Source organism: Bison bison, unplaced genomic scaffold (genome assembly GCF_000754665.1).
Source record: "Bison bison bison isolate TAMUID 2011002044 unplaced genomic scaffold, Bison_UMD1.0 scf7180017864304, whole genome shotgun sequence".
In the NCBI taxonomy this organism is placed as follows: Eukaryota; Metazoa; Chordata; class Mammalia; order Artiodactyla; family Bovidae; genus Bison; species Bison bison.
The window spans coordinates 14,403,513-14,416,199 of record NW_011494876.1 but is presented as its reverse complement, the minus strand read 5'-3'; the positions used below and the strand labels follow the sequence as shown (position 1 = coordinate 14,416,199).

At 41.7% G+C, this 12,687-nt stretch overlaps 1 protein-coding gene across 1 annotated transcript; it reads left to right on the top strand.

Annotated features, from left to right (window-relative positions):
* The first annotated feature begins 2,426 nt into the window (after nt 1-2,426).
* IQCF2 (IQ motif containing F2) lies at nt 2,427-3,933 on the top strand. Its single transcript, XM_010851776.1, has 3 exons — nt 2,427-2,470; nt 2,648-2,734; nt 3,486-3,933. Exons 1-3 carry the CDS (start codon nt 2,453-2,455, stop codon nt 3,870-3,872), a joined length of 492 nt encoding a protein of 163 aa, XP_010850078.1. The 5' UTR covers nt 2,427-2,452; the 3' UTR covers nt 3,873-3,933.
* Nucleotides 3,934-12,687: the final 8,754 nt, after the last annotated feature.

Here is a 12,687-nt window from a genome sequence, read left to right as displayed (position 1 = left end):
GCACTAGGTCTTCATCACTGCTTGCAGGCTTTCTCTACTTGTGGCGAGCAAGGGCTACTCTTTAGTTGTGGCGCGTGGGCTTCTTATTGCCATGGCTTCTCTTGTGTGGAGCACACACTCTAGGGCACAAGCATGGGCTCTAGGGCACTCAGGCTCAGCAGTTGTAGCTTTTAGGCTCTAGAGGGTAGACTCAGTGGTTGTGGCGCATGGGTTTTTTTGCCCTGTGGCATGTGGGATCTTCTTGGACCAGGGATTGAATCCATGTCCCCTGCATTGGCAGGTGAATTCTTAACCACTGGACACCAAGGAAATCCCAGCAAAGCACTCCTGAGAAAGAAAAGTGAAGCTGGAGGAATCAGGCTTCCTGACTTTGGACATACTACAAAGCTACAGTAATCAAAAAAACACGGTACTGGCACAAAAACAGAAATATAGATCAATGGAACAAGATAAAAAGTCTGGAGATAAACTGTCACTCCTGTGGTCACATGATCTATGACAAAGTAGGCAAGAATATACAATGAAGAAAAAGAGTCCCTTCAATAAATGGTGCTGGGAAAACTGGACAACTGCATGTAAAAGAATGAAACTACAACACTCCCTAACACCATACACAAAGATAAACTCAAAACAGATTAAAGACCTAAATGTAAGGCTGGACACTATAAAATTCTTAGAGGAAAACATAGAATGCTCCTTGACATGATTTGCGGCAAGATTTTTTTTTTTATTCATTTCCTATAGTGATTAAAATAAAAACAAAAATAAATGAGGTCTAATTAAACTTAAAGTCTTTTGTACAGCAAAGGAAACCATAAACAAAACAAAAAGATAAATTTAAGAATGTAAGAAAATATTTGGAAGCAAAGCAGCCAACAATGGATTACTTTCCAAAATATATAAACAGCTCATGAAGCTTAATATCAAAAAACAACCCTATCAAAAACTGAGCAGAAAATTTACAAAAGACATCTCTCCAAAGAAAACATACAGATGGCCAAAAAGCACATGAAAAAATGCTCAGAATCACTAATAAAGAAATGCAAATCAAAACTACAGTGAGGTATCACTTTATACCTTCAGAATGACCTTCATCAAAAAATCTACAAACAATAAATGCTGGCAAGGGTGTGAAGAAAAGGGAACCCTCTTGCACTGTTGTTGGGAATGTAATTTGATACAGCCACTGTGGAGAACAGTATGGAGGCTCCTTAAAAAACTGAAAATAGAACTACCATATGACCCAGCAATCCCACTCCTAGGCATATACTCAAAGAAAACTTTAATTCAAAAAGATACACACACCCCAATGTTCCCTGAAGCACTGTTTACAGTAGCCTGGAGATGGAGCAACCTAAGTGTCCATCAACAGAGGAATGGGTAAATAAGGTATCATACATTTATACAATGGACTATTACTCAGCCGTAAAAAGAACAAAATAATGCCATTTGCAACAATATGGATAGACCTGGAGATTGTCATATTAAGTGAAGTAAGTCAGACACAGAAAGACAAATATCATATGATAGCGCTTACATGTGAAATCTTTTTTTTAAAAAGGTACAAATTAACTTTTTACAAAATAGAAGTAGAGTCATGGATGTAGAAAACAAACTTATGGTTATGAGGCCATGAGGGGGAGGATAAAGTGAGAGTTTGGCACTGACATATATACTCTGTGTGTGTGTGCTCAGTCCCTTCAGTTGTATCTGACTCTCTGCGACCCCATGGACTGTAGCCCACCAGGCTCCTCTGTCCATGGGATTTTGCAGGCAAGAATACTAGAGTGGGTTGCTGTGCCCTCCTCCAGGGGATCTTCCCAACCCAGGGGTCGAACCCGCCTCTCTTAAGTCTCCTGCATTGGCAGGCAGATTCTTTACCACTGAGTCACCAGGGAAGCTCCAATTTGAAAGATATCACCTTCAAAATCTACCTTGCACCACGCATTTTTGTTTTCTGTTTAATTAATTTTATATTGTTGTTTTTATTCTACTGCTTTCTAGATCCATCTGGTCTCTCTTTCTAGTTTCCTATGGTGCACTGAGGTACTAAAACCTGAATCCAGGGAAGACAGGAAGTGCTAAGTCTGAGGAGACACAAGAGAGCTGAATGGAGCTATACTGCCATGGTCCCTCTTGCCGTCCTGTGTGACTAGTTTTAAGAGAGGATGTGGACGGGCCTCACTGGAGGAATGGTACACAAATGCCCTATCTTTCCACTCTGAGCTCTGATACATTTCTTTTTTTTTTTTCTGATACGTTTCTGACAGAAGCGAAGTGGACAGGTAATACAGATTCCCATGGATCTTGTTTCTGAGGAAGACTCAACCTATGTGCAGATATCCTAATCCTCATGTCATAAAGCCATTGTTAACTCAGGGCTTTCCCCCTCATATGACTTGTGCCAGACCTTGGGAAGCAGATAAACGAAGGAACCATCAAGAGACAAGCCATGGGGGTTCGGTTTTGTGTAAGAAACATGTTCAGATACTTTAAACAGGCTTGAGGGTCGGTAGGACTCACTCAAGACTTTATGAGTTTGGGAAAAAGAGGGGATGTGAGGCAGTAGGTAGCTTTTGTGCAGAGCCATAGAGAGAAACAGTAGTTTTCACTCTCCCATTCATTTCCCATTTATTTCTGATAACAGAAAGATGGCCATGTAATTCAAATTATCATTGAGGACAAAGAAGAAGTAACTATGAAGAAGATGAAAGAGCAGCAGAAGAAAAGAGAGGTAGGTAAAATCTCTGTGTAATGTGCAGATATCCAGGACATTTATGTCAGTGTCATGAGGATGTGGAATTGTGCCTCTTAGGCCACAGTTATCTTTGAGTTTAAGATAGTCAAGAGTCAACTCAACATTGGCTCTTTTTCCCTCCACTCTGTTCTCAGCATGAACTCTGAGTCTGGGTTTGACTGTGACATGACGAGTGAATGGAGAAAAGGAAAGCCATCGAGAAACACACAAGCCAGGAGATGAGAATGTGAAGACCCTGAATTAGAAAGAATGTTCTCAATATGTAGAAGCTTGGAGTAGAATATATGATAAGGGTGTTAAAAACCAACAACTGTATTGAAATACACTGTTGTGGCAGAAAGCAATCAATCAATAGGACTAGAATTAGCAGAGAATACCAGGCAAAAGCACTATGAAACCAAACCTCCAAAACCCAATAAGCACTGATGGGGTAGAATATGACTAACAAAGTCCCTCATACCCCTAATGCTTACTTCTAGTTACTAATGTTTTTCCCTTGATCCATGTACCTGAGAGGTAGTCAAGAGGAGGATGCTGTGACTCTGAGGCAAGGTGATGTGTCCTTATCGGCAGAGAAGAACAGCACCTAGGGCCTCTTGATCAGTGTCCTGCTATCTGCCCTGAACACTCCAAAGTAGGGATATTAAGAGAACCAGGCCCTTTCCAGAAATATCCTACAAGTTGGTGGCAGGCAGTTCTCTGAGTGGTCTCTCTTGTCTCTGCCTAGAAAACTAAAAACGGAAGAAGAGTAATAGCAGCCAAGAAGATCCAGGCCTGGTGGCGTGGCACCCTGGTGCGCCGGACATTGTTGCATGCAGCCCTGAGCACTTGGATCATTCAGAGCTGGTGGAGACTGACGAAGGACAGGCTGCTGCAGAAGAAGCGGAGGGCAGCCCTGAGTGATTATGCACTCAGAGAGAGGGCAGTGGTCAAGCTCCAGTCTTTGGTCCGTATGTGGCGCATCCACTGGCGATACTGCCAAGTACTCAATGCCATCTATGTCATCCAGTGCCACTGGCAATGCCACAACTGCCAGACCTGTGCCCTCCTCCGGGGCCACTGTGTAGTCACAGCCACTCACCTACAGTTTCACATTGAGATCATTAACCCCTAAGGGATGGCAAGAAGGGGCACTGTGTCTCCTGTCCCATAGTAAAGGTCTAACCTGACATAAAGTATGTCTCATGGTTTCCCCTCTGCTAATGGAAATTTTAGAACTTAAGCCATGCTGCCTCCTCTTCTCCCTGGGAAAGAACTTCAGTGAGGTTCTCCCTTTGTGCCCACGAACCCTGTTCTGGACTGACAGTTCCGTATGCCATGTACTTAGTTGTCAAAACAGAAACTGAGGTCCTAGTCTACCTATATGTATAACAGACTCAGAAGTCCCAGCTCCCATTCCCAACCCCATTCCTTTCTTCTCCACTGGGAATCTGAGAGTCAGGTAAGCTGCATCTTCCTGAAGACTCTGGGTACCTTTGCACGTGAGAATGGACACTGAGGCTTTTCTCTGTCCTCCTGGGGTTGGGGGGTGGTCTCAGATGCCTTAGACAAGGTGTCTTTGGCAATCACCTAGTGGAAAGGCCAACCTGTGGCTGACTCTTCTGGGAGGAGTGTAGTGCAGCCCCAGGTGAAGGGCAGGAGACCAGCCTTAGTGTTGATGAGACTGGGCATGCTGATGAGTAGGTGATGACCCTGGGGACTGGCAGAAAACAGGAGTTCATGACATTTCAACTCCATCTTCCCAATTCCCTTACCAGAACTCCTCTCCCTGAGGGCTGTACAGCAAACAGGGCTCCCACTGATTTTACCTCAATCCCTACTCTTGGCTCCATTCTCACTCCTATGGTCATACTAATCCAGTGCTGCTCAATAGAAATTTCTGTGATGATGGAAATGTTCTGTATCAGTGCTGTTCAGTGTGGTAGCCACGAGCCACACGTGGTTATGAAGGACTTGAAATGTGCCTGGTGCAATTAAAGAATTGAGTTTTAAATTTTATTTAAATTAATTTAAGCTTAAATAACCACATAGGGCTAGTGGCTATTCCGTTGAATAGTGTGGCTCTAGACCTTACCATCGGAGAAGGCAATGGCACCCCACTCCAGTACTCCTGCCTGGAGAATCCCAGGGACGGGGGAGCCTGGTGGGCTGCCTTCTACGGGGTCACACAGAGTCGGACACAACTGAAGTGACTTAGCAGCAGCAGCAGACCTTACCATTACCAATAACTGTACTGTTGCCCTAATTGCTTTTTCATTCCATTCTTTTTTATTTTATTCTCTTCTTCCAGTTCACCTTTCAAATATCTCTAATAGAATGTTTCTTCAGGTGTGAAAATATCTTCCAATCTATTTACTCTACCATTTTTTTATAGCCATCATCCCTGACAAGCCCTTGTATCTATCTTTATCCAGTTCAGATTCTATATTTAATTATTGTGATCTCTCCCCTGAACAACATGACTTCCTTTGACCCCTATCTCTGCAAAGGTGTGTGGAATGAACTTAATCATCTACCTGCTTTGTGCCTGCAGAAGAGTAGCATGACACTCAGCTCGCATTCAACCATGATGCATGGTCCCAGTTCACATTCATGACTGCAGACCTCCACTGGACAGATTTCCCTATAAATTTCTCTGGTGTGTTTGCATTTCGTTTTTTCTGAATTGAATAATTCATAGTACCTCCTCTCCAAATGCCCAATTCTACTTCTCCGCTTGAACTCCAAAATGATGATATATGTTACAACATACTTAACTGACGAAATGGAAACAGACTGGACCCCCATCTTCCTACCACCTTATTCTCCATCCCAGCTCCATCTGGACCACACTTGCTGCCTTCCCTCCAGTTGAAATAAATGAAGAGTCTTTGATCCCATCAAAGGCTAACCCCTCCACTATCCTGCTGCCATCTCGAGGTGTTCGATCCTGGACCGTATTGTCCAAAGTATCAATGTCTACCTCTTCCATCTTTTAAAAATGCCATCTTAATTTCTGTCCAGTTCTCTGTTTCTCCTAATAGCAAAACATGCCATCACTGTTTCCATTTCTGTTCCCACTATTTTCTCTTCAACCCATTCCAATCAGGCTTATGCCCCGCTCACTTCACTGAGACTGCACTGATCAACATCACCAACATCCCAGCTGACCAAATCCAATGGTCATTTCTCAGTCCTTATGCATTCTCTCTACATCAGGCTACAGAGTTAGCTACTCCATTCTTGTTAAAATAATTTTTAAAGGCAAACAATAAAAATCATACCACTCAATCCATAAGTACTTTAATATGTGTTCTTAATAGAAGACCTTTGTAAAAAATATAACATCAGTATTATCATATCTTTCAACAGTCACAATGATTCCTTGATATAGAATATATATGTACCCAATAACTGAGCTTCTAGATACATAAAGCAGGATTCTTCTGTACTCCTTTGTACTCGCCCACTACTCTCCACCAGACTCTAGTAACCACTGATCTGTACTCTGTACCTATTGTTTTCCCTTTTCCAGGACATCGTAAAAGGAATATTTTGTAGCTTTTTGAGTCTGGCTTCCTTTCATTTAGCATAATGTGTCTGAAACTTCTCTCTGGTATTGTGTGTACTCATTTGTTTTAATTGCTGAGTGGTATTCCATTTAAAGAATGTTATCAGAAGTTTTTACCAGGTGAAGGATTTGGAATTTCTTCCAGTTTGAGTGGTTAGAAATTAATCTGCTATACATATTTGGTTTTGTGTGTGTGTGTAAACAAGTTTTGCATTCTATTTAGCTAAAAACCTAGGAGTGAGAGCTTCCATTTCTACTAGATGGTGTAACTCATTTCCCTCCCTTTCCTCTCCTCTGAACACAAACTAAATACTCTGGAAATAATCCAACAGACAATCATAAAAGGACTCTGAAATGTGGAAAGATGGCAGATTATCTAGGAATCTCAAGATTTTTAAAGGTGCACCTCGATGAATTCCCTGGGTTTTGTTTTCTCTGCCATACATCTCACACTGGACATCAGATACGTCTGCAACCTAGTACCAACAGCAGGCATAGGGAAAGCAAAAGAAAACAAAGTGAGAAGCATGCTCCCTCTGGTCAAAGTAAGAGAAGTCCAGCAGAGACTCAGCAGGGAGATCCATGTCTAGTGGCAGCAGCAGACCGAATTGCCTACAGAAGTGACTCCAGTACCTGTATAAGCCAACCCATCCCATGCCCCACGCTCACTGGTAGCAGTAGGCATAATCTGCTCACAGCAACAGTGGAACCCAGGCTTATCCACCCACACCACACCCCGTATCTGCCAGCAGTGATGACGCAGTCTGTCCTCAGCAGCAGTAACAGCACAATCCATGTGGGCTAACCCACTGCATTTCTCATCTGCTGGCAGAAGCAGGCTTGATCTGCCCACAACAGTAACAGCAGAACCTGAGTAGGCCAATGCATCTCCCACCACAAACTAGATGGGAAGAAGGAGTGGGGTCCTCCTGTACCCCAGCTCCAAAAGGCCTAGAATCTCCTCGCTTTCCACTCAGAAGGTAATCCAGACCCAGCAGCCCCTGGCTGTCTGTCCAGCCACAGAAGATCCAGAACAGGAGCCTCCTGGCCCTTTACCCAACAGCAAAGTACAGTCCAAGTAGGCCCTTCTCTCATCCAGTAGCACCAACAGAGACAGAGTAGGAAACCCATTTGGCATCAGCTGGTCAGAGAACAGGCCAGGGTATTGCTCTCTACTTCAGAAGTCCAACATCCTAAACCCTCCATCTAATGACAAGAAGGAACCTAGGAAAATGCCTTCAACATTGCAGGTGGCACCAGAAGGGGTCCAGTGGAACCAAAAGAATAAAGCAGACCAGAACTGCATTGAAGGAACCCAGAAAAGAAAGTTCTCATTGGAAATAGGGTCCACAAAAGTAGGCCAGCATCCACATGCTAAACCTAAACAGGATGCTGCCTTCTAGAACAGAAGATTTAAATAGCATCAAGAGCCTCCTAACATCCAAAATGTCCATTATACAGTAGAAAATCACTCACCATACCAAGAAACAGTAAAAGTGTGATGTTAGATATAGGTTTCTTTTTATCAAGTTAGGGTAGTTCCCTGTATTCCTAACTCACTAAGAATTTCCTTTTTATCATGAATAGGCATTGGATTGTGTCAAATGATTTTTCTGTCTATATTAAATAGCCATGTGATTTCTCTTCTTTGGCCTGTTGATATGGTGGGTCAATTAATTTTTGAATGTTTAAAGTAGCCTTGGGACTTCCCTGGTGGTCCAATGGTTAAAAATCTGCCTTCCAGTACAGGGGACACAGACTCGATCCCTGGTCAGGGAATCAAGATCCTACATGCTAGGGGACATCTAAGCCTGCCACACCGCAGCCACTAAGCCTGTACCACAACTCCTGAGCCCATGCACTCTGGAGCCCACACCACAACTACAGAGAAAAGCCAACATGCCACAACTAGAGAGAAGCCCTTGTGCCACAATAACCCACATGCTGCACTGAAATATCCCACATGCCACAGCTAAGACCCAATGCAGCCTAATTGAGTAATTAATTATTGTAAAAGCCTCCTTCACTCTCTAAAAATAATAAATAAAAGTGAAGAAGCTTTGCTTACCTGATATAAATTTCTACTTGGTCCTGGTGCATAATTTCTTTTGTACATTTTTGGGTTTGATCCGCTAATGTTTTGTTGTGGATTTTTACTTCTAAGTCCCTCTAGCAATGTACAAGGATTCCCTCATCTCCACACCCTCGTCAACACTTACCATTTATGTTTTTGATAATAGCCATTCTAACAAGTATGAGGTTATATTTCACATGGTTTTGATTTGCATTTCCATTATTAGTGGTGTTGAGTACTTTTTCATCTGTTAGCCATTTGTATGTCTTCTTTGGACAGATGTCTAATCAGGTCACTGGCCATTTTAAAATCAGGTTTACTTTTGTTGTTGTTTGTTTTTGCTTTTCTTCACTATTGGGTTATTTGAGTTCCTTGTATGTTTTAGCTATTAACCCCTTATCAGACACAAGTCTTGCAAATACTTTCTCTTGTTCTGTAAGGTGCTTTTTCATATTACTGATTGTTTCCTCTGTTGTGCAGAAGCTTTTTAACTTCCTGTATCTCACTTGGGTTTATTTTTGCTTTTGTTGCCTGTGCTTTTGATGTCACATATAAAAAAAATAATTGCCAAGACCAATGTCAAGCAGTTTTTCCCTTCTCTTCTTCTAGGGGTTTTGTGGTTTTAGGTGTTACACTTAAGTCTTTGATCCACTTTGAGTTGGTTGCATGTGATGTAAAAGAGCGGTTCAATTTCATTCTTTTGCATGTGGATATCCAGTTTTCCCACCATTTACTGAAAAAGACAATTCTTTATCAATAGTATTTTCTTGGCACCCTTGTCAAATATTACTTTACCATACATATATGTATGTGTTCATTATTGGAGTCTCAATCCTGTCCCATTGGTCTATGTGTCTGTTTTTTTTCCAATACCATTCTGCTCTGATTATTATGGTTTTGTAATATAATTTGTAATCAGGAAGTGTGATGCCTCCAGATCTGTTCTCTTTTCTCAACAATACTTTGACTGGTTCAAGGTCTTTTATGGTTATATGCAAATTGTAGGATCATTTTTTTTCTATTTATGTGAAAAATGCCATTGTAATTATGATAGGGACTGCCCTGAGTCTATTGATTGCTTTGTGTGGTAAGGATATTTTAACAATATTAACTTTTCTGAGCCCTGAACATGGGATATCTTTCCATGTATTTATGTTCTTCCATTCTGTTAGCTTTCAATATATAGATTTTTTTTTTCAATATATAGATCTTTTACCTCCTTGGTTAAATGTATTCCTAGGTATTTTATTGTCTTTGATACAGTTGTAAATGAGACTTAATTTCTTTTCCAGATAGGTTATTATTAGTATATAGAAATGCAATTGATTTTTGTATCCTGCAACTTTACCGAATTTGTTTATTAGTTCAGTTTACTGGTAGAGTCTTTACGGTCTAGTTGAAGGCATAATTCCAGAAACTTGGACAGTAAATTGTGGCTAATTTTGGTTAATTTCAGCTCTCATCATGACCCACAAGACATTTATGGCAGGCAGCCATAAATGAGTTCTAGAGAAATGTGTATGAAGCTTGCAGAATCAAAGGTAAGCAATAGAGTCTGTGCTTCAATATTGGTGGGGATCTGTGCTCAGATTGCTGATGGCTGCTTGTTATCATAGAGGTACAGAAACGGGTGGGGGGGGGGCACTGTTTCATTTCAAGTCCCATAGACAATTGTTGCAACGCCCTCACCCTCCACCTGAAGTGACTTCCACGGGATTTAAAGAAAACCTTTTTCCCTCCTCCTCCTTTCTTTTTTCCCCTTTTTGGAAGCCAGACAATCAAGGACTAGGACACTTAAAAGCAACCACATATAAAGGAGAATTTTAAAAGTTACCATGTATTCCCAGGGAAATGTGCAGGCCCAGAAAACCCCAAAGATGATCTTAAGTTTACACCTTATTTTGATCCTCATCACAGAGACTCCCTACAACAAACCAACAAAAACAGCAAAATCAGGGAAAAAGTGAAAATCTGACCTCTAGAAGAACCACATTGTGAGATTAAATGTCCAACCATTTTTTTAACATTCATGTCATGTATTTATTTGGTACACTGGGTCTTATGTGTGGCATGCAAACTCTTAGCTGTGGCATATGGGATCTAGTTTCCTAACCAGGGATTGAGCCCAGGCTCCCTGGTTTGGGAGCATGGAGTCGTAGCCACAAGGCCATCAGGGAAGTTCCCTCAATTGTCCAGTCTTCAACAAGAACAACAACAACAAAAAACTACAAGGCATACAAAGAAAGGGAAAATTATGGCCCATTCAAAGGGAAAAAGTAAATCAACAGAAACAGTCCCTGAGAAAGGCAAGAGGGTAGCATTAATATAAAAATACTCTAAACAACTGAACCTTTAAGACCTTATGCTAAGTGAGATAATCACAAAAGGACAAATATTGTATGATTCCACTCATACAAGGCATTTAGAGTAATCGAATTCATAGAGACAAAAAAGTAGAATAGTAGTTGCCGGAGGTTGTGGGTACAGAGTTTCAATTTTGCAGATAAAGTTCTGGAGACAGTTGTGATAGTTGTACAACAATGTGAATATGCGTAATGTTACTGAGCTCTTTACTCAAAAATGGTTAAAATGGGAAATTTTATGTTGTATATATTTACCACCATTTTTAAATAGTAGTTTTTAAAGACTTTGGGGAAAAGAGCAAAAGATGACACAGGCCTCCATGTTGCATGATTACACTGATGCACCATTTACATAGACCACACACTGAAGGAGCCTCCCTGGAGTTGGCGGACTTGGCAGCCCTGCAACTTCAACTCTCCTAGCCATGGCAGCAGACACTGCTAATCAACCACAGACCCCACTTATCCAGCACCAGACTCTTAAAATCCTCCACACCGAACCCCAGGCAAACCCTGTCTCTTCCTCAGAGCTGATTTATGAGATGCCAAGTATTTGCCATCTTGGCAAATACGTGAAGAGATACCCCACTTTCAAGGTAAGAGAAACCCAAGTAAGACGATAGGTGTTGCAAGAGGGCATCAGAGGGCAGACACACTGAAACCATACTCACAGAAAACTAGTCAATCTAATCACACAGACCACAGCCTTGTCTAACTCAATGAAACTAAGCCATGTCCTGTGGGGCCACCCAAGATGGGTGGGGCCACCCAAGATGGGTGGGTCATAGTGGAGAGGTCTGACAGAATGTGGTCCACTGGAGAAGGGAATGGCAAACCACTTCAGTATTCTTCCCTTGAGAACCCCATGAATAGTATGAAAAGGCAAAATGATAGGATACTGAGAGAGGAACTCCCCAGGTCGGTAGGTGCCCAATATGCTACTGGAGATCAGTGGAGAAATAACTCCAGAAAGAATGAAGGGATGGAGCCAAAGCAAAAACAATACACAGTTGTGGATGTGACCGGTGATACAGCCAAGGTCCGATGCTGTAAAGAGCAATATTGCATAGGAACCTGGAATGTTAGGTCCATGAATCAAGGCAAATTGGAGTGGTCAACCAGGAGATGGCAAGAGTGAATGTCGACATTCTAGGAATCAGCAAACTGAAATGGACTGGAATGGGTGAATTTAACTCAGATGACCATTATATCTACTACTGTGGGCAGGAATCCCTTAGAAGAAATGGAGTAGCCATCATGGTCAACAAAAGAGTCCGAAATGCAGTACTTGGATGCAATCTCAAAAACGACAGAATGATCTCTGTTCGTTTCCAAGGCAAACCATTCAATATCACGGTAATCCAAGTCTATGCCCCAACCAGTAATGCTGAAGAAGCTGAAGTTGAGCGGTTCTATGAAGATCTATAAGACCTTTTAGAAATAACACCCAAAAAAGATGTCCTTTTCATTATAGGGGACTGGAATGCAAAAGTAGGAAGTCAAGAAACACCTGGGGTAACAGGCAAATTTGGCCTTGGAATATGGAATGAAGCAGGGCAAAGACTGATAGAGTTTTGCCAAAAGAACACACTGGTCATAGCAGACACCCTCTTCCAACAACACAAGAGAAGACTCTACACATGGACATCGCTAGATGGTCAACACCAAAATCAGATTGATTATATTCTTTGCAGCCAAAGATGGAGAAGCTCTATACAGTCAGCAAAAACAAGACTGGGAGCTGACTGTGGCTCAGATCATGAACTCCTTATTGCCAAATTCAGACTTAAATTGAAGAAAGTAGGGAAAACCACTAGACCATTCAGGTATGACCTAAATCAAATCTCTTAAAAGTATACAGTGGAAGTGAGAAATAGATTTAAGGGACTAGATCTGATAGAGTGCCTAATGAACTATGGATGGAGGTTCATGACATTATACA